Here is a 17,315-nt window from a genome sequence, read left to right on the forward strand (position 1 = left end):
ATCCAGAGCCCTCCATTACGGCGCGCCTCATCACCTCTGAAGCGTCAATGCGTTAAACCTCACAATCAATCAATCAATTGAATTGTTTTGTCTAACAAGCTCCCCCATTTTGTTTTCTCCTTTTCCTTTTGGTTTGACAAAGCCTGCATGCACCTTATGAAAAAAACTGTAGGTGCACCACTTGCACTGTGCAACAACTATTGGCTTTAAGCAGCATTAAGAAAGGGGGAAAAAAATAAAAAAACATTGTGCCATTCAGCAAAGCACTCTTCAGTATTTCAGTAAAGTGCAGTTTAACCAAACCTATTTTTGGCTTATATGCCAGACCTCCCCACATCAGGTAGTGTCCACAACTATCTTATGTTGTTTTTATTTTTAATCACCAATATTTTTGTTACTTGCCTCCTAAGAGTATGGTGTGAGTGGCCGGGAGAGTGTGTCCTAACGAAACTAGGAACAGCAGAGGCTTTACTGCACAACCAAATCTCCATATCATGATGTTTTTGTTCAGCCACAATGGCCACCAGAAATGAAGAGGGTTTGAGCCCAGCAGCAGGATGCTTCAACCCCTACACTGAAATTCCAAGCTCAGACGCCGCATAGAAACTTAGCATTACGGTTTACTTTGCTTAAATACCGGGGGTGAGACAGCTGAAACAGATTTGGAAGCAATTTCTGGAGCAGAAAAAAACTCACTTTGGAGCAGTTAACAACATTTACTGTGTCATCTTAGAAGCATGAAAAATCAAATTTCTATTCCGCTACATATATGGTTTCTATTCCATGGCTCGCAAGCTCACTGTCAAACAGCAATAACTCAGCGTCTTACAGCATTGCAACGACCCCAAAAATTTCACTTCACGAACCCCGATTACAGACACATGCACCACGTTTGACACCCTGGGGCTACATTGAAAATCATGTAATGATGTCGGCATTTATCCCCATTGACATTGACATGAGCATCTGAATCCTTGCTTTTTAAGCTGTTCCAAACCAGTTTGCTGCAATTTTCAGAATTTTGAGGCTTCTGGAGCAGCTTGGCACAGGAAAATGGTTTCTATTACAAACGCGCAATATGCAATGCTGTCTCGCCCCTGTTAATACCACAGCACATGGCAGTGCTTGCCTTGCGTATTTCATCACAATAACCAGCTTACATGCGCTCCCCTTTCGACCTGTTTTTGCTATGAACACCAGACGACTCACATGCACGTATTATAACCACAGTAGGTAAGTACGAGGACCGATTTCTAGACAATAAAACGCATACTGACATACTGCCTACAATATCATGTAGTGAGGAGGTCCAGCAGCTTAACCCTTTGAGGGTCACGGCCGTACATGTACGGCATCGGCAAACACTTTCAAAATGGTCAATGACGTACATGTACGACATTGCTTGTATCTTTAAAAAGCGCGCCTTTTTCGCCAACTTCTCTTGCTTGGCATGTGCTGCCACACTGCAGAAATATGTCAAAATTTTTTCTTGCACCGATCCCTCTTCATTTTATTTTTTATGATTTACTTCAGCGACGTGCCGGCAATCGTTTGCGCATCCACTAACAAGGGGGCGCGCTGGGTATGGCTCACCTGGCGCCCGGGCGCCTCTCGCTTCTTGCGCTTGCCACAGACTAAGGTCGCCTGCGAAACTGATGAGGCTCTTTTCTCCTTTTTTTTTGTGTGTTTTATGAGCGGTGCACCGTCTATCGCTCCCGCATCCAGCCGCGCGCCCGCGCACGCAGCGGCTGGTTTTAATATCGTCCTCCGGTCGCTTCCCGCTTTTTGCGCCTGCGAAACTGATATCTAATCGACTCACTCAAAAGGTGCCGGCTTGTTCTCTCTCGTTTTTATTTAGAATTTTCCTGGTGTTACTCATGAATAAACCAGATATATGTAACAACATAAACGATTTTTTTGTCACTTTATGGTCACCCTAAAAAAATTACTATACTTTTTTTCTCAAAATAGATTCATCCGACGAATTTAAATCAGCAATAAAAAAAATCGACCCTGGGGGGTCGCATTTGGCGAAAAAATTCGACCCTCAAAGGGTTAAGCAACCAATTAATAGCACTTATTTAGCTAGTAAGAACAGACCTCAGCTTCTAGCAACCTCCCCGTGAAATCACCTTTGCCCCTCAACTTTCAGTCGAAAGTCAATGTGTGCCCACTGAAAGCCTGCTCAATCATCACCATCCCAACTATCATCTACATACAACTACAACTACAGGTCAACTGCAGTTAAAACCCGTCGTAAAAAATTAGACTATAACAATCTAATGTGCACACACAACGAGACAATGCCCCGCCTGCAACAGCTGCCACAAATTAATCTTAGCTTTCCCTAAAATTTGTTAGATCGTTTGTTACAATGAAGCCAAATTTTAGAGACACTAGCCAGTCTCCTAAAAGACAGTCATTTATAGACAGCCAGTCTCCCAAAAAATGGTCAATCACTAAGTCTTGCATGAGATACAACTCGTGCCTAGTGCAATTCAAGGGCAGTGAGACTGAAACAAGCTGCTGGTAGGTAACAATGCAGGCTGCAACAGTGACAATGCACGACACAATGCGCAGACGCAGACACAAACGAACAAGAATGCCACAGAGGCCTACCGTTTTTGCCACTGTGATTACCTGGCTCACTCTCATTGTCACTGTCTAAAAGGAAAAAGGAGAAACAAAAAAGAGGTAGAAACAAGGGGAATGAAACAAGGGGAACAAATCCATGCGCTCGTTCAAAGAAACCAGGCAAAAATAAGGAGAAGCACTGACCAGAATCCACTAAGGAAACAACAGGAGAACATGCCTTGCCCCACAGCCAACATCAAGCAGCATGCTTGGTTCATTCAGTTCATCAACATGTAACATTTGCTTATAAAGTGTGATGCAAGGAACTTGTGCAAAGCACACTCTTGAAATTTAAGCGAAGACAAACTTGTCTTTAGCTGTGCTGACATGTGATCTTAAACGGTTAAGAGCAAATCAAATCGAGTGAGATGTCTGTTACTGTCACTCGCATGCCAGTGCTGAGGGATTCTAAACGGCTTCAGGACCAACTACAATTAATTCACAAAGTTTTCCTCTTTTTGTTTAAATTTAAATGTCAAGTTTTTAGTCCTCAAGTAAGGCAGTAAAAAGTCTGCAAGTAAAATAGTTATGCTCTTCTACTTGCAAAACAGCCTAACTTGCTGATCTGCAAGTAAAACAACCCAATGTACACGTTCCCTAAAAAATACAACTTGTTTTGCCTTCTTAATACGGTACACAACCTAACATTGAAGAAAAGAAAACACAGTGCTAAAGCTTCCAATTTTCAAGCACACAGAGCAAATGTTTAATTTGAAGAACTTCGCCGCAACAAAGATTTAAACAACCAACGGGAGAGCAGCCAAGCATTCCCCACACAGGGACAGGCAAGCAAGCAGAGGGTGATAATACGCCACTACGAGTGCCAACACGACACGTTTTAGGCTTTCTTTTTCTTTCCATTGCCAAGACTAACCTGATGACGCATATTCCCCTGGATGGACATAGTTTCCTGGGGGCGGCATTTATAAGGCACAGAAGCAAGAAAGGTTGTCAGCAAAATCATGTTAGTGGCAATAGGAAAAAGCACGCTTGCCTGACTTATCAAGAACAAGGCCTTTTCGTTATTTTTCATTTCAAGTCATTGTCATTATAAGAACCACGACAACTGGCAAAGCGGGTAAATAGAAAGAGCAATGCTGTCTCATGGAAAGCGCGAGACGAAACATAGTAGAGCCGTTACAAAGTTTGAGATGTTACTACAAAGGCAGACATGTTAGACCAGTGAAAAGAGGAAATAGCAGAGTAAAAATGAACAGCGGAAATTACGAAACAGGCATGCCAGCCCTGTTCTCGTTCGAAGGGTCTCACTGAGCACTTACCTGTGACGTCCGAGCCGTCTTCCCCTTCGGCAATGTTTTCATCGTGAAAACTGAGCTCCTGGTAAAGGGTGTTTGGCCTGCGTTGCTCCCTAGTGCACCAAGAACAAAGCACGCAACACCCGCATTCGTTATCACGTGCAGCAGACAATTACTGAAACAAACATACAGGGACCACACAAAGCTACCCATTTTGTACCAAGTTCAGGTTTTAAGTTTTGTCGTTGTTTTATTGTGATACATTCATAAAAACTGGCAAAAATTTTTCTTGGATTTGCTTGCAACATTAACCTTAACCCACTCCCTCTCAGCCTTCTTTTCATTTCCCTTCCGCTTTCCTGTCTTCATTCATAGTGTCATTGAAGCATTTTAGGCGTGCCACTGTTCCGAACACCGAAAGTGTCGGTTTTCGTAACAACTACAAGCTAAAACAACCAAAACTTTTCCAAATCACAAGGCAACGTGCTTAGACGAATCAGACTTCACCTTGAGCGGAAGAGGTTTATGCGAGCTAGGCTTAGTGCACAATTCCTTCACAATCTATGTTCAAAGTTGTGCTCACAAGGATGCAAAGCAAATGAAACAGCATGGCGCTGCCCACTTGGCAGCTTTCCTGTTCAGTGAAGACGTACGATCCTACCTGCGCACAGTCGTCTTGTCGACACCAACTTCATCATCGTGCGTGATGTCCTCAATGTCTTCTACCTCGGGGGTCAACGAAGTTGTTTCCGACATGGACATGTCGGTGCTAAAGCCATCCACCCATCCACTCTCTGCAATAAGATAAGCATCTTATCTTAAAAATGCTAGCACCGCGTTGATCATTATCATTAGATGAAAATAAAAATATTAACAAAGGTTGCACAATTCTGCAAGGTAATGGAATGATTCTGCTTAGCCTGTTGCTCAATATCGAGCCTAAAAAAGCACACCAGGGTGTAAGAAGTTTCAAAGACGATTGCCTGTCTAATATTGCTCTTATTTTTGTCTGATTTGCCCCAGCATTGTCTCAGCTAACAAAAAGGAACAAGCAAGCAAGAAAAACTGGTTCAACTTTAAGTTTATGTTTTCCAAAGAATTAAGAAAGTACCATAAGAAAACCTAGCCCTCACATTAGATTTTTTAGTTGGAACTAGTAAATTTGTTGCAAAGGCGCGAAAAATGGCGTAATATTAGGAAGAGCATCAGAAATTTTAGAGACTTTTGGGCAGGAAAACACATCCCCCGATTCACCACGCCCCACTGCCCCACATATGCCACCACATTTAGAAGTCCGTTGTGAAACGTTCCAAGAGGAGCTTACTTTGCACCTGGCCAACCTTAGGTGGCTGTTGTTCTGCCGGTGCCGGCTGGGAAGGCTGTGGTGTGGGCGGCACTGTACCAACACGAACTTCCTGCAAAGTCCCCCCCCAGGAAGGCTACGTTTCTCTCAAGACGCACACACGTTCACATACACATAGGCACCACAAAACTGAAGTATGCAATGCTACGGTCCTCCAGTGAAAAAACAAGAGAAGCTAGTAATACGGTGTAAGGTAGGTATAAATTCAGGAGAATTGTAGGCAACCAGGGTGCATGACAGACATAATGGCATGGGCCCCAAGGCCTCTGGCAATACGAATGACTGTGCAGTCTAACTGTACATATGAAACACAAAGGAGCAAGCAAGAAGGAAGAGCAAGTATGCAGTAGTATGCATAAAAACCAGTCCAGGGGAACAGAACTATGTGCGTATATAGCCGTTTACCAAACGGTATTTCATCTGACACTACTGACCTGAATTTCGCTTTTGAGGCTAGGATTGGAGTCTGAGCTCTTAGTTGGCGAGACGAGGTCCGGATAGTCTGGGGACGTTGGAATTGTCTTGGCCGGCGTGGTCTCTCCCGAGAGGCCCAGGGAGGCAGGACCGCCAGGGGACCTGCTGAGGGCAAAGTGCAGCCCCGCCTTGCTGCTCGGCAGCAGGACACAGGGACGGAATCCACGGTGAGACCAGTGCCAGGCTAGAGCAGCATTTGTGCTACTAGGCTTCAGCCTTACCCTAACATTCCATTTGACTCGCACTACTCAGAAGTATGAAATACAAGAGCTGCTGCTTGGCTGGCTGAGCCATTGCAAGATTTGAGTGCAATTCTTTTAGTTTTGTTTGACAGCTCTCTTATTAGTTCTGCACAGCTCATTTCCCTCTTTATTAGAAAAAGCAACCTCCGGTAGCCTACCAGCTGTGTGCAATTTATTTCACGGGTGAGCATAACCTGTACGCGGCCTTTTAGCCAAGTCCACTGAGACTAGCAGTGTTTACTCCATCTGAAAGCTTTGCAAAGCATTCAACAAGTGACAAATTTTGGGTCAGCTCTTGAGAGCTTGAGTGCGTGCATGCAGCCCAACTAGCTGCAAAACAAACTAGTTAACCACTCAAAATATTTCACGCTGTCTGAAAAAAGCAAAAAGGATGCACAGCCACTTTATAAAGATTTTTATCAATGAACAGCAAGTATAAATCAGTACCCCATATTTATAAATCGTACGAAATACAGCAGGCTGTTGATAAGACAAATAAAAAAAAATCAAGTTTGCTTAGTTTCTTTCTCCAAGAAGCAAAAAACAAGGAATTACCTGCACAGAGCCACAAATCATAACACGCACTGCAGCTAGATGCAACAATAGAGCAAGTTTCAAGTCAGACCAAAGAACCAGAGTTAAAATTTTGAATTTGTCCCATTATGCTGTAAGTTCAATCCAGAAGTTTTACACAGGCTGGCCATGAAGCATGAGCTCCTAAGGACATAGGCCTACGGGCACTTGATGTGAAGCAGCAAATGCGGCTGCATTAATTACTGCAACTGTATACACGAGAAGGTATTACCGGCACTCAAGAGTATGTTATGCTTATGTCATTAATTAGGAGTTAATTGCATGGTGCAAAAGAACAAGTAAAGATAGTTGGATACATATCTTTACTTAGGAAAAGTTGGAAAAACAGAATTTGATTCCCCATAAAAAACAAAAACACGTCATTTTTCTTCGCTTGATATTTTTCTTGTGCATAAGCGAGACTTTCCTAACTAATGCTTTTGTTATGCTTGTGTTCAAAATTTAAAACATGAGCTCCTCTAGACCGACTTGACACATGAATTTATGCACTGCCATTTTTTTATTTTTCTTGTTCTTTTTGACAGTGGCAGTAAAATTTCACAAATAAACTTTTACATTTAAAGGTCAACAATGTTTTGATGGGCAATTTTTCGAATCAGTAAGCTTTGCAACACTTGTGTAAAGTCCGCTAGTCATGTTTTTGACAATGCGTAAGTTCTGTTTGCAAAGCAAAGCTGCCTTTTGTGATGAGTTATCATGTGCTCTCAATCAAATTTCCAGTAAACGGTGTCAGATATTGGTGGCACCAGTGAATCATCACGGCAGCCGTGAAAGTATTAGAATGGTGCACCATCAATTCCACAACCGCCTCAACCCGCAGAAAGGTACAAGGACACAGACATGAACTGAGGAAATGAACTAGGAACAAGGAAATATAGCCTAACATCCAAATTTTAATATTTTGGATTATTCAGTAAGATAATGGTGGGGCTTGGCTATATTTACATTGTGTGCTTGACTCATTTACTGTGTGCAGTCTACATTATTTCCCACCCACATAAGAACAAAACATTCAAGCTAGTATGTTGAGATTCCTGTTTTCCTGCTGCCGATGGAACGTTAATTAGCACACGCAACTTCACAAGAATGCCAATAGTTTAAAAAGCAGCAATTAAGGCCGACACCTCTTTGGCTTTGCCCTGCGTCAGCAGGACAAAAAAGCCTGTAGGCAAAATAACACCAATTTCGTATGCCCTCCACTCACCTCCCTTTCGTGCCCGACATCTCCATCCTGTCCGAGCCAAACAGGATCTTCGTTCTTTCGATGTAATCCATGTGCGTCTTGAACAACTGCAGGCACATTTTCTCAATGAGTGTCAAAGAAAAGATCTCAATAAAACCTTTTACAGAAAACTGCTCACCTCAGTGTACCTTTCGTGGAGTTTGGCATATTCTTTTTTCATTTCGGACTCTTTCTCTTCTAACCTTGATGCTGTAACATGTAAAGACAGGGCTGTAAAGCGTGAAGACATGCAGAGGCTGAGAAACATCAGCAGCCAAGGGCCTACCATGATCGGAGGAGTTCTTTGACTTGAGCTCCAGGATACGAACAGCCGACTCAAGCCCCTCAACTTTTCCTTCGAGGTCCCGGCGATCATCGTCAACAGTGTACTCAACTTCTAATAGTTTCTGCAATAATATAGCATGGAAATCGATATTAAAGGGGTTTGCTTCGAAAAAAAAAACGAATAAAAAAGAGCCGACCGCTTTGTTGTCGAGATGCCTTTTGATTAGTGACACAGTGCTAAGCAGTAGAATCGACACCATCGAACAAGAAAGGCGGGAAAACGACACAAACCAGCCAATGAACACAAGCGAAGGCTAGGAAGGCCACAACAGCCAAGTGCAGCACGAGGCAAAGATGACAGCACTCAGGAAGCCAAGGAAACATTGATGAGCGAGAAACGAAGGCTGCGATCGCGAGCGCATCGGAGATCAAAGTGAAGCCCACACGCGCGTACCACGCAGCGGGAACACCCAAACGCAGGAAGTGGGCGCCTCTGGCCTTGTGTAGGGCCGGCCATTAAATGAATGCAGAGTTCAATGAAACCAAACGCTACTCTTCGGCGCTCGCCCTTCGGAGTGACGGGGACGAAGCGATCGAGACTCAGCCATTCAGAACTTTCGCAAAGGGTTCATACGGTTACTAAACGTTGTTGCTGGTTTGTTTGCTTTCGTAAAAGCAAGCAAAATGTGATTCTTGGTTTGCGTAACCTCGTCATGTTTGCCCAGATTGCAGCAAGAACAGAAAGTAGGTCGCGCTCCCGAACGAGCTTCGATGGATCCCTGGGGCGCCGAACAGCTGACGCGCTTTGGTTCGCTGATCGCCTTCTGCCACCAAGAAACTCGCACGCCGTGGCAGCCTTTCGCAATAGATGCACCGCTTCTGCGTATCACGAGAGGAAGCCTGACACCGCACTATCACAGCGCAACGCGACGAAAAGACTCGTACAGGATGCGAATATACGCGACATCCGAGACTTGGCAGCTTTGATGAGGAGACTGTGGGCCCCATTCAATGCGTTCCGCCCTATAGCGGGTCCCGTAAGCGGGTTTAAAACTGCCCTAAATCGTGAAGTTCAAGGGCCACCGACTCGAAGCGCAAGACGCAATCGCTGTCCGTGCCCCGGCCCGTGATCAGCGACCTAAAATATGGTGAATGAAGTTACGCTCCGAATACCACAAGATGCGAGCACGGTGTGTGTCCGCTGCTGAACTTCCTCGCTACTCGCGCCGTTTAAGCCAAATCTCGCGCGTTTACGCCACATCTAGCAAATCGCTGAAGTGTTTGTTACACTCTTCGATGTAAACTTCAAAATGCACTGAATCATCGAGTAGGCCGCCGCTGACAGAGCTCGGTAGCTCGCTGCTCACGTTCTCCACAACTGATATCGGCGCATAAGTGCGCAAGCATCAATCACCTGCTCAGCCGCTTTCCTCAGCTGTTTCTCGCGCTCGTACTGGGTCACCAACTGTTCGTTATCCTCTCGCAGCAGCTCCAGCTCCACCTCATGTTCTTGGTTCTCCATGCAAGCCAAGTCCAAACTCTCCAGCACGTTCACCACGAGTGGCATCAGCTCCTTGACCACATCTTCGTCGTACTTCTCGATCATGCGCTGGAATTCCTGGTAGATATTTCCAGCCAGCGTCTGCACCTTTTCGGACATCACGTCATGTGTCTCCTCGTTTGTTGTGCCGTAGACCGTTTCCTGCATAGGAGATTCCGTCTCCATGACTGCGGAGGTTTCGCTGACCGTCAGCGGATGCGATGTTGGTCTTCAGTCACAAGAAATACTGCTACTTAGGGCGTGGGGGCGATCATCTTCTAGGCCTAGGGCCTGGATACCCATAACGATCGGGCAGATGCGAAGTTTGTCTGCTAAGCTGTCTGACCAAACGGTACGTCGCCGTGCGCCAACCCAGCCGATCCACTGAAGGACTGGAACGCACAGCGCATGCGCCAAATTTGGGAGAGGAGTACGGTCAACTTTGGCACGTGTGTTGGCCATGCTCTGCTTCACTGGGGTTTCCTGTTTCCATACGCGACTGCCGCGCTAGCCGCGCGGCGGCGGCTGCGCGGTGCGCCTACAGTGCGGGGCCGCGCGTTCGTAGCGCGCGTTGAATGATTCGTTCGAAATTAATAAAGGAGAAAAAAACCACCAAATTGATTAACATTCAATTCCGGCAGCAACGAGACGCCACAGTATACAGTATTTCTGCATTATGTAAGCAGCTTATTTTTGCTTTCTTTGTATCTGGTAGCTTCTTTGTTTTACCTTCTGTCCGGTATAACATTTTACAAACGCGGTAGCTAGCACAGCTGTGCATTTGAAGACTAAAGCTTTTTAAATACCGAATAAGATCAATGGTAATTCACGTCAGCTAAAGGCGGCCTTTCGTAATGCTGACACGTTTCTCAAGACGAAGAAAATTACAACAAAGAACGATATTATGTCAGCACTTCTTGTTGCCGAGATGTGCCCCAATAAGACGTCAGGATCGTCTTATTTCAACCCGCCTCGAAGAGTCCGTCAAGCACGTAGAGGTGCGTATCTATAAATGCCCTGGTTGCTACATACATACGTACGCGTCTTGCTCGTGCATTTGCTATTACAGAAGGAGCTTTTATCTAAGTTTCTTCGAGTCAGCCTGCACACGCGCGGAGACAATAGATAAGATAATTGGAAGGAGACAATCGACCTAAGACGAACGTATATGTACGCATACGGGCTTTTAGAAGATAAACAAGACGGTGCTGCCAGACCACCGACACTTGACTCGATCGGCTAGCTGCAGGGTGAGTCCGCTTGGGCGAAAAATTGCTTACCGAGATCACCTTCTGTGTCTTCTATGTTCCAGCCATCCGTCCGTTAAGATCGAAGCGGTGAATAAGAACGAAACGTCGAGCAGCAGGAAGTGATGGATTCCCAAATTATCACCGTAGCAATCATGATAGTATTTTCTGAGGTGGGAGACAAGACTTTTTTCATTACTGCACTAATGGCAATGAGGCACTCCAAGACATCGGCCATTTTAGGGGCACTCTCTGCAAACACTCTCATGTCCGTCTGTTCAGGTACGTGGATGTGACGCTTTTATTCCGTGTGTGATGCTCACCCTATAGCTACGCCATTAATCGATACCTGTCTTTCCTTGCAGCCATGATAGGCTCATGCGCTTCCCTCGTGCAGAAGGATTACACGCATTATCTATCCGTGATTCTGTTGATCGTCTTCGGCTCCAGAATGATCGCTGAAGGTAAGCCAAACCACGCACGTTTGTGTTAATTTATATCTGGATGGGCCTTATAAAACGTGTTTGACGCCTACAGTGCATGTGTGCGCGTTTTTAGGTTACGCAATGGAGAAAAGCCAAGCCAAAACCGTCATCAAGGAAGCCGAAAATGAGGTAACGCTTTCTTTTCTTCAAAAAATACAGCGGCACTAGTGAGGTGATTGAAAGTGCACATTCATATACTGTGAAGCTACATCGGTTGCAATTCTATAGATCCTCTTTTAGGAGGACGTTAGGAAGGCAGCTGTATTTATAAAATAGAAGTTAATACAACCCTTCCATTTCATGTGATATTTACGAAATTTTATTTGTGTGGTCTGACTGAAAATGCTTTACTAAATTTAGGAACCTGCAGAAATGTTGTATACGTCTGATAAGAGATATTAAAACATATTAAAATTTATTTTGATATTGCATCGCAGCTACAAGTAGCAGCTCACTCCAATTTGTTTCGATATTTTTAAGGTCTGTTATAATCCGATTTTGCGTGTTTTTATATGATATAAAGGCACTGCGCTTACAACCTCCCCCCGCCCCTAGAGAAAGAAACATTTTCCGAGAGCGCCATTTAGTCTTGCAACGGACATGTATGATAGACCCATGACCTAAATTGCTTCCGTTTGGTACAATGCCAGATTATATACCGAATATTCAAGGTCTGGGTCATGAGTATTCAAGTTGTGGAACGACTGTCTGGAGCTAGATAGCGAACAATGACGAATTAAACGCTATTTCATAACTCGTTCAGGTGACGATCCACCCGAGTTAGAAAGGCAGTTTGGTAGCGCCCTCCTAGCTCTTTCTCGCTTTGAGCAATATGGCTGCATGCCCAGTGATCAAACAGAATCGTTGTTTGTGGTTTAAGGAAAAGGGAAGGAAGTGCACTGGGGATATTTTTTTAGCCAGAGCTCACCTGCAGTAGAGGGGAGTGAAAGGATGGAGCAGAGGGTTAGAGAGAGAGAGAGAGAGAGAGAAGAAAAACAAAATATAGGGCAAGAAATTACGGGCTACATCCGCTGTGTAAGGCCTGTCGTCTCCAGGTAGTGGAGCAGCAGATGAGTGAATCCCGTTGGGTTGCCGCACACCCCTTCTGGAATAGATCGAAGGACCTCCATGCCGGCGCAGGGAAGAACTCCACGCTGAAGCACTGGGCCGTCCATGGTATTCCGACAACAGTATATGCGGGGGCAATATTTCTGGTTTTGCCCTTTTTGCACAAAATGATCCGATGGGCACTGGTCAAAGTTATGAAGCGAAACTTTGCGCAAAAGCGTTGTCAAATGGCATCGCCTTTATTCGTCCCTTTCCTCTGCACGTCTGTATCATTCGTACTGCTCAGGGAAGGCGTGTAGGCCACAAATACACGCTATTACCGCTACAAGCGTGCGGGACATGCCGGAGAGCTAATTAAGCGCATCTGCTGACGGTCAAACTGGCCAAGTGCGAAATCTTGGCGGGGCCGCACCCCGGCGCTCTGCCATAGCGCTGCCCCGCTACTCGAGCTGCCCCTCTGCCGTGACGTCACGCACCGCCGTGCGCCCGCATTGGCTAGCAGCCCACGGCATGCTTTCCTCCTTTCCCATGGAGCGTGGCGTTTGTGGACCCCGGCGACTGATGGACACCGCCGATTTTTCTAGGACTCGTAATGATAATTTTAATAAACCATTGCTGATCGTGCGCGAGTAGATTTTCAAGTTTGAGCTCTGTACATTTTTTTTTCTGAAAGGGGTAAGGAAGTTGTGAATGTGGTGCTTAAAATTTTAAATGAGCGGGCCGCATGACCGCGTTTAGGCCACCCCGCTCTTTGAAGAGTATGGGACGTCGGGTAGATTGTGGGACGTACGCACCGTGCATATATGTACTAGGGGATAATTATTCGCCATGTCAGCCGATGGGCCAGTCAGACCATCCTGTGTGATACTTTGTTAATAACTAAACAGAAAAAGAAAGTCAACTGGGCCGAATGATTCTACATTCTACATTTTCCTACAACCCATACAGACGGCTGATGCGAAGAAGAGCTGGGCGAAGCTGGCTGGCGATTCCCCTCTCATGCAGACGTTTGTCCTAACATTCCTGGGCGAGTGGGGAGACAGGTCACAAATTTCTACCATTGCTCTGGCAGCCAACGAGGTAGGTTCACGGCACAGCGCTTCGTGCATGCGCACTTGCTGTTCCGCCATTCTTTTTTTCCATAACATCATGTATGCTGGTCAGGAAACGCTCTTTTGGTGTCTCGCAGGGAGTTGCAAAGGTGGCCGTAGGCGCCATCTTGGGACACGCGGTCTGCATTTTCGTTGCTGCCTACGGCGGGTGCATGGTTGCGGACAGGATGTCCCTACGTTCGGGTACGTATGTAGTGCGCTTCCTGAGCACCCCACTTGAATTTCGCAGACACATCGCGCATGTTGCATGTAAGCATGAAACCCTATAGGCCCGGGCCACCCGAGCAGCAGCGGCATACAGTCAAACCCGGTTATAGCGAACTGCAATATGCCCCACGATTAGTTCGATATATAAAATAGTTCGATTTAGCCGAACCCGCCTATAACAAATTTATTGTTACAAATTCGCAATACGCGGAAATCCCCTTGCCATCCCCGCATGCAGAAAAGAAGAAAATAAAGTATGTCATTACCATACACAAAACAATCGATTTATTGCAAATAATAAAGCTACTTCCTACTTCCAAAAAAGGTGTGATTTTTATTTTCCCTATCGTATTCGCAACGTTAACTAGCAAAGCATTCTTTACACGAGACATTGTTTGCACCAGTTCGAGTCCGTGTCCATCAGTACCGAAGAAATATTGGCGGAGGACATCGACTGCCGAAAGCACTTCATTAATAAGCATCGGCGGCTTTCACTCGCGACATCCTCTACCTCCTCGGTGCTTTTCATCAGCATTACGACCTGTGCTGCTGACAGTGCCCGCGTCTGAGGGGCTGACAGTGACGGCAACGTCGCTTTGGACACTCAGGTAATCTTCGAAAGACAGACACTATTTTCGGCACAGCATCGGGAAGGTTGGCGAGCGACCGTCTTGGCCCGGACTCACTGACTGTGCGGGTTCCGTCGTGAGTTCTGCGCGTAGGAAACAGTTACGGAAGTGTCGGGCGTCATGTCGCGGCCTCAGTCGCGGCCGTTGCTCAGTGGTCGCGGCTAATCATCATCTCAAACACCGCTCTGAGACCATGCATTTTGGCGGCCATTCTAGGCACGCCGAGTTCGATATACCAGATGTGAAGTTAGTTATAAGGAATATGTTTCGCGTGTATTTCCGTAACTAATTTATTTGTGTTCGATATATAGCATAATTCGCTCTATCCGGGTTCGTTATAGTCGGGTTTGATGCATTCTCAACTAAGGGGGCCGCCGATTTTTGCCTACCGATTTGCCTGAAGATTGCCTATTGCTAGCCGAATTATCTCTTGTAAGTTCCATAGGTCGGCGTACTCACTCGTGAGTACACTCATTTGTGCTCATTTGTACTCAAACTCACGAGTGAGTACGATGATGAGTGATCACACACCCAGAAAAAAACTGAGTGCGATGACGAGTGAGTACAGGGGTAAGTCCACTACTCGTGAGTACAGTACTCATGAGTACACTACTCATGAGTATGAGTACTCATGAGTAGAGTAATCATGAGTATGAGTACTCACGAGTTTGAGTACTCACGAGTATGAGTACTCATGAGTACACAGCACTCATGAGTACAATACTCATGAATACTGTTTTTGCGAGTGCACTCTTGAGTATATGCACTCCTGAATACAGTAGAGCAAACATGAAAACGGACGACAAAAGCTGCCACCCGAATACACGCGGACAAACGCAGTTTACGGCCACGGCTGCACCGTTAAGCCCCGAGCTCCCCTGAGCCCCACCCGCCCTGAGAACAAGAGGAGACGCGAGACGTAACGCGAGTGCTTACGTTCCGTTTCGCTTTCTCACATGTACTTGCCTTCGCGCAGTAAGTCGCCCAACGACAGTGCACCGCGACAGACGTTTTCTTCCTCTGTCCTGATTTATATGTAACCTGTGTTTTTCTAATCAATTAAACAATTTATTTTTCTACTTAGTTTTTCATTCGAGCTACGACCTAGCTAACAGTGCAAATGAGTTGATTATTCGTGAGTAATACAAATTGAGTACTCATGAGTACAGATTGTGTACTCATGAGTGCAGAATGAGAAGTACTCATGAGTGCAGAATGAGTAGTACTCATGAGTGCAGAATGAGTAGTACTCATGAGTAGTACTCATGAGCAGCAGTACTCATTGAGTACTCATGAGTACAGATTGAGTACTCATGAGCACAGATTCAGTACTCATGAGTACAGATTGAGTACGAATACTCGTGAGGACAAATGAGTTTGAGTACAAGTGAGTACGATTACAAATGAGTATTTGATGAGTGAGTACGAGTGATTTTGTGAACAGGCGAACTTTTTGAGTCTGAGTTGGATTGAGTACTGCGTGAATGAAAAAAATTGTGATTGAGTTTGAGTGAGTTCTTTCTGTTTTGCCGACCTATGCTTGTAACGCTGCTTTCCTGACTAATATATATATATATATATATATATATATATATATATATATATATATATATATATATATATATATATATATATATATATATATATATATATATATATATATATATATATATATATATATATATATATATATATATAGTGCGTCTTACTCATGGCGCGCTGTTGATACCGAAATGCATACATGGGCAAGAAGTGTCTGATCGCGTCGCGTAATTTGTTTTTCGTCTTTCAGTTACCCTTCTCGGAGGCTGCGTCTTCTTGGTCCTTGCCTGTTCCAATGTCATCATGGGCCCCGCTATTTGACCATGCATGTGCTCCATTTACCTCGGTCCTTCGTGGTTGGGACATGCGTTAATCGAACTCCTGGGCAAAAAGAGAAGCGTTCGACCGCGGCTTTCTGACATAAGAGGAGGCCACCCACATTTTTTTTTATTTTATTTATCGACTCCAATAAATGTAATAAACTCGCTTTAAGTGCCCAATGGTTTCTGGCGTAGCGAAAACTAACTGGGGTTTGCCTTAATTCTGCTCCGTTTGTGGAAGATAATAGTGGAAGATAATAGACAAGCGATAATAGACAAGTGGAAGATAATAGACAAGATAATAGACAACACGTGGAAGATAATAGACAAGCATATGCTTGTCTATTATCTTCCACGTGTGCGTTGCCTCACAACAATGCGCATCAAAATGTAGAATATGTCTCATTGTGACATCCTCAAGTAAAGAAAAGGAGAACGAAAGTGTGTATTTCGGGGCAGTGAACACGAGCGTGTTACGCAGCCGGTCTAAATTCAAGTTAATATTTCCGTCCACAAAGATATGTTTTACCTTGGAGCAGTGGTAAGTCATTTCTAGAGATGGGCAAAACGGCTCACTTCAGTGAGCGGCTCAGAACGGCTCAGTTCACTGAAGTGAACCGGTTCATTTGAACGGTTCAGCGGTTCATTTAGGTTTGTAACCTGTGTTAAGCATCCATAATCTAAATTATTACTCAATTGTTATTTAGTCATTTATTTTGTAACAACATCCGCTGTATTTGTGCTGAAAAGAATTGGCCTCACCATCATTACAACGGGTTTTATGTGTCAGTGGTATTTCAGAATCACTCTCGGTCGATATATATAGAAGAAAATGCAACTTTTTGTCAACTTTATAACCTCACAGATATGATCTCTACTAGTGAGCTGTGACGCCAGAAAAAATGATTCGGACATAATACAAGAAACTAATTTTAATATTGTGGTGGTGAACAACACTTTGTTCAGTTTATTCGAAGCGAGGTCGACGGGTCCGCTTTCTGGCAGCGACGATAATAGATGACGCGAAAGTTGCACACAAGACCCAGCTGGGTCGGCCGATACGCCTCTAATAACTCTACCGGAACGTGCCGACAC

At 44.9% G+C, this 17,315-nt stretch overlaps 2 protein-coding genes across 19 annotated transcripts in view; one reads left to right on the forward strand and one right to left on the reverse strand.

Annotated features, from left to right (window-relative positions):
• Positions 1 to 9,986, reverse strand: part of Syd (JNK-interacting protein syd) — a 42,931-nt gene extending 32,945 nt beyond the window's left edge. For 6 of the 16 annotated variants that reach the window (XM_077702614.1, XM_077702606.1, XM_077702612.1 and 3 more), the window contains exons 1-9: positions 9,485 to 9,986; positions 8,072 to 8,192; positions 7,925 to 7,995; positions 7,768 to 7,853; positions 5,688 to 5,859; positions 5,215 to 5,305; positions 4,552 to 4,684; positions 3,915 to 4,003; positions 2,620 to 2,664 (exon numbers count right to left, since the gene is read on the reverse strand). In XM_077702614.1, the coding sequence (XP_077558740.1) occupies positions 2,620 to 2,664; positions 3,915 to 4,003; positions 4,552 to 4,684; positions 5,215 to 5,305; positions 5,688 to 5,859; positions 7,768 to 7,853; positions 7,925 to 7,995; positions 8,072 to 8,192; positions 9,485 to 9,796 (1,120 nt within the window). In that variant the 5' untranslated portion in view covers positions 9,797 to 9,986. Of the gene's footprint in view, positions 1 to 2,619; positions 2,665 to 3,508; positions 3,545 to 3,914; positions 4,004 to 4,551; positions 4,685 to 5,214; positions 5,306 to 5,687; positions 5,860 to 7,767; positions 7,854 to 7,924; positions 7,996 to 8,071; positions 8,193 to 9,484 lie in introns of all 16 variants that reach the window. The other 10 variants (XM_077702616.1, XM_077702613.1, XM_077702615.1 and 7 more) reach the window with 5 other exon arrangements.
• Positions 9,987 to 10,150: 164 nt separating this feature from the next.
• On the forward strand, positions 10,151 to 16,400 carry LOC144174134 (putative divalent cation/proton antiporter TMEM165). 3 transcript variants are annotated; one of them, XM_077702619.1, is made up of 8 exons: positions 10,151 to 10,288; positions 10,680 to 10,860; positions 10,923 to 11,139; positions 11,223 to 11,321; positions 11,416 to 11,471; positions 13,359 to 13,490; positions 13,600 to 13,705; positions 16,151 to 16,400. In XM_077702619.1, the coding sequence occupies exons 3-8, from the start codon at positions 10,983 to 10,985 to the stop codon at positions 16,219 to 16,221; spliced, it is 621 nt and encodes a 206-aa protein (XP_077558745.1). In that variant the 5' UTR covers positions 10,151 to 10,288; positions 10,680 to 10,860; positions 10,923 to 10,982; the 3' UTR covers positions 16,222 to 16,400. The 3 variants fall into 3 exon arrangements, with proteins under 3 accessions (XP_077558745.1, XP_077558747.1, XP_077558746.1); XM_077702620.1 differs by lacking the exon at positions 10,151 to 10,288 and adding an exon at positions 10,324 to 10,608; XM_077702621.1 differs by lacking the exon at positions 10,680 to 10,860 and having other exon boundaries at positions 10,152 to 10,288.
• The last annotated feature ends 915 nt before the right edge of the window (positions 16,401 to 17,315 follow it).

The sequence above is a fragment of the Haemaphysalis longicornis genome, unplaced genomic scaffold (assembly GCF_048455015.1).
Source record: "Haemaphysalis longicornis isolate Haplotype H1 unplaced genomic scaffold, Haemaphysalis longicornis Haplotype H1 scaffold_3, whole genome shotgun sequence".
Taxonomy (NCBI): Eukaryota; Metazoa; Arthropoda; class Arachnida; order Ixodida; family Ixodidae; genus Haemaphysalis; species Haemaphysalis longicornis.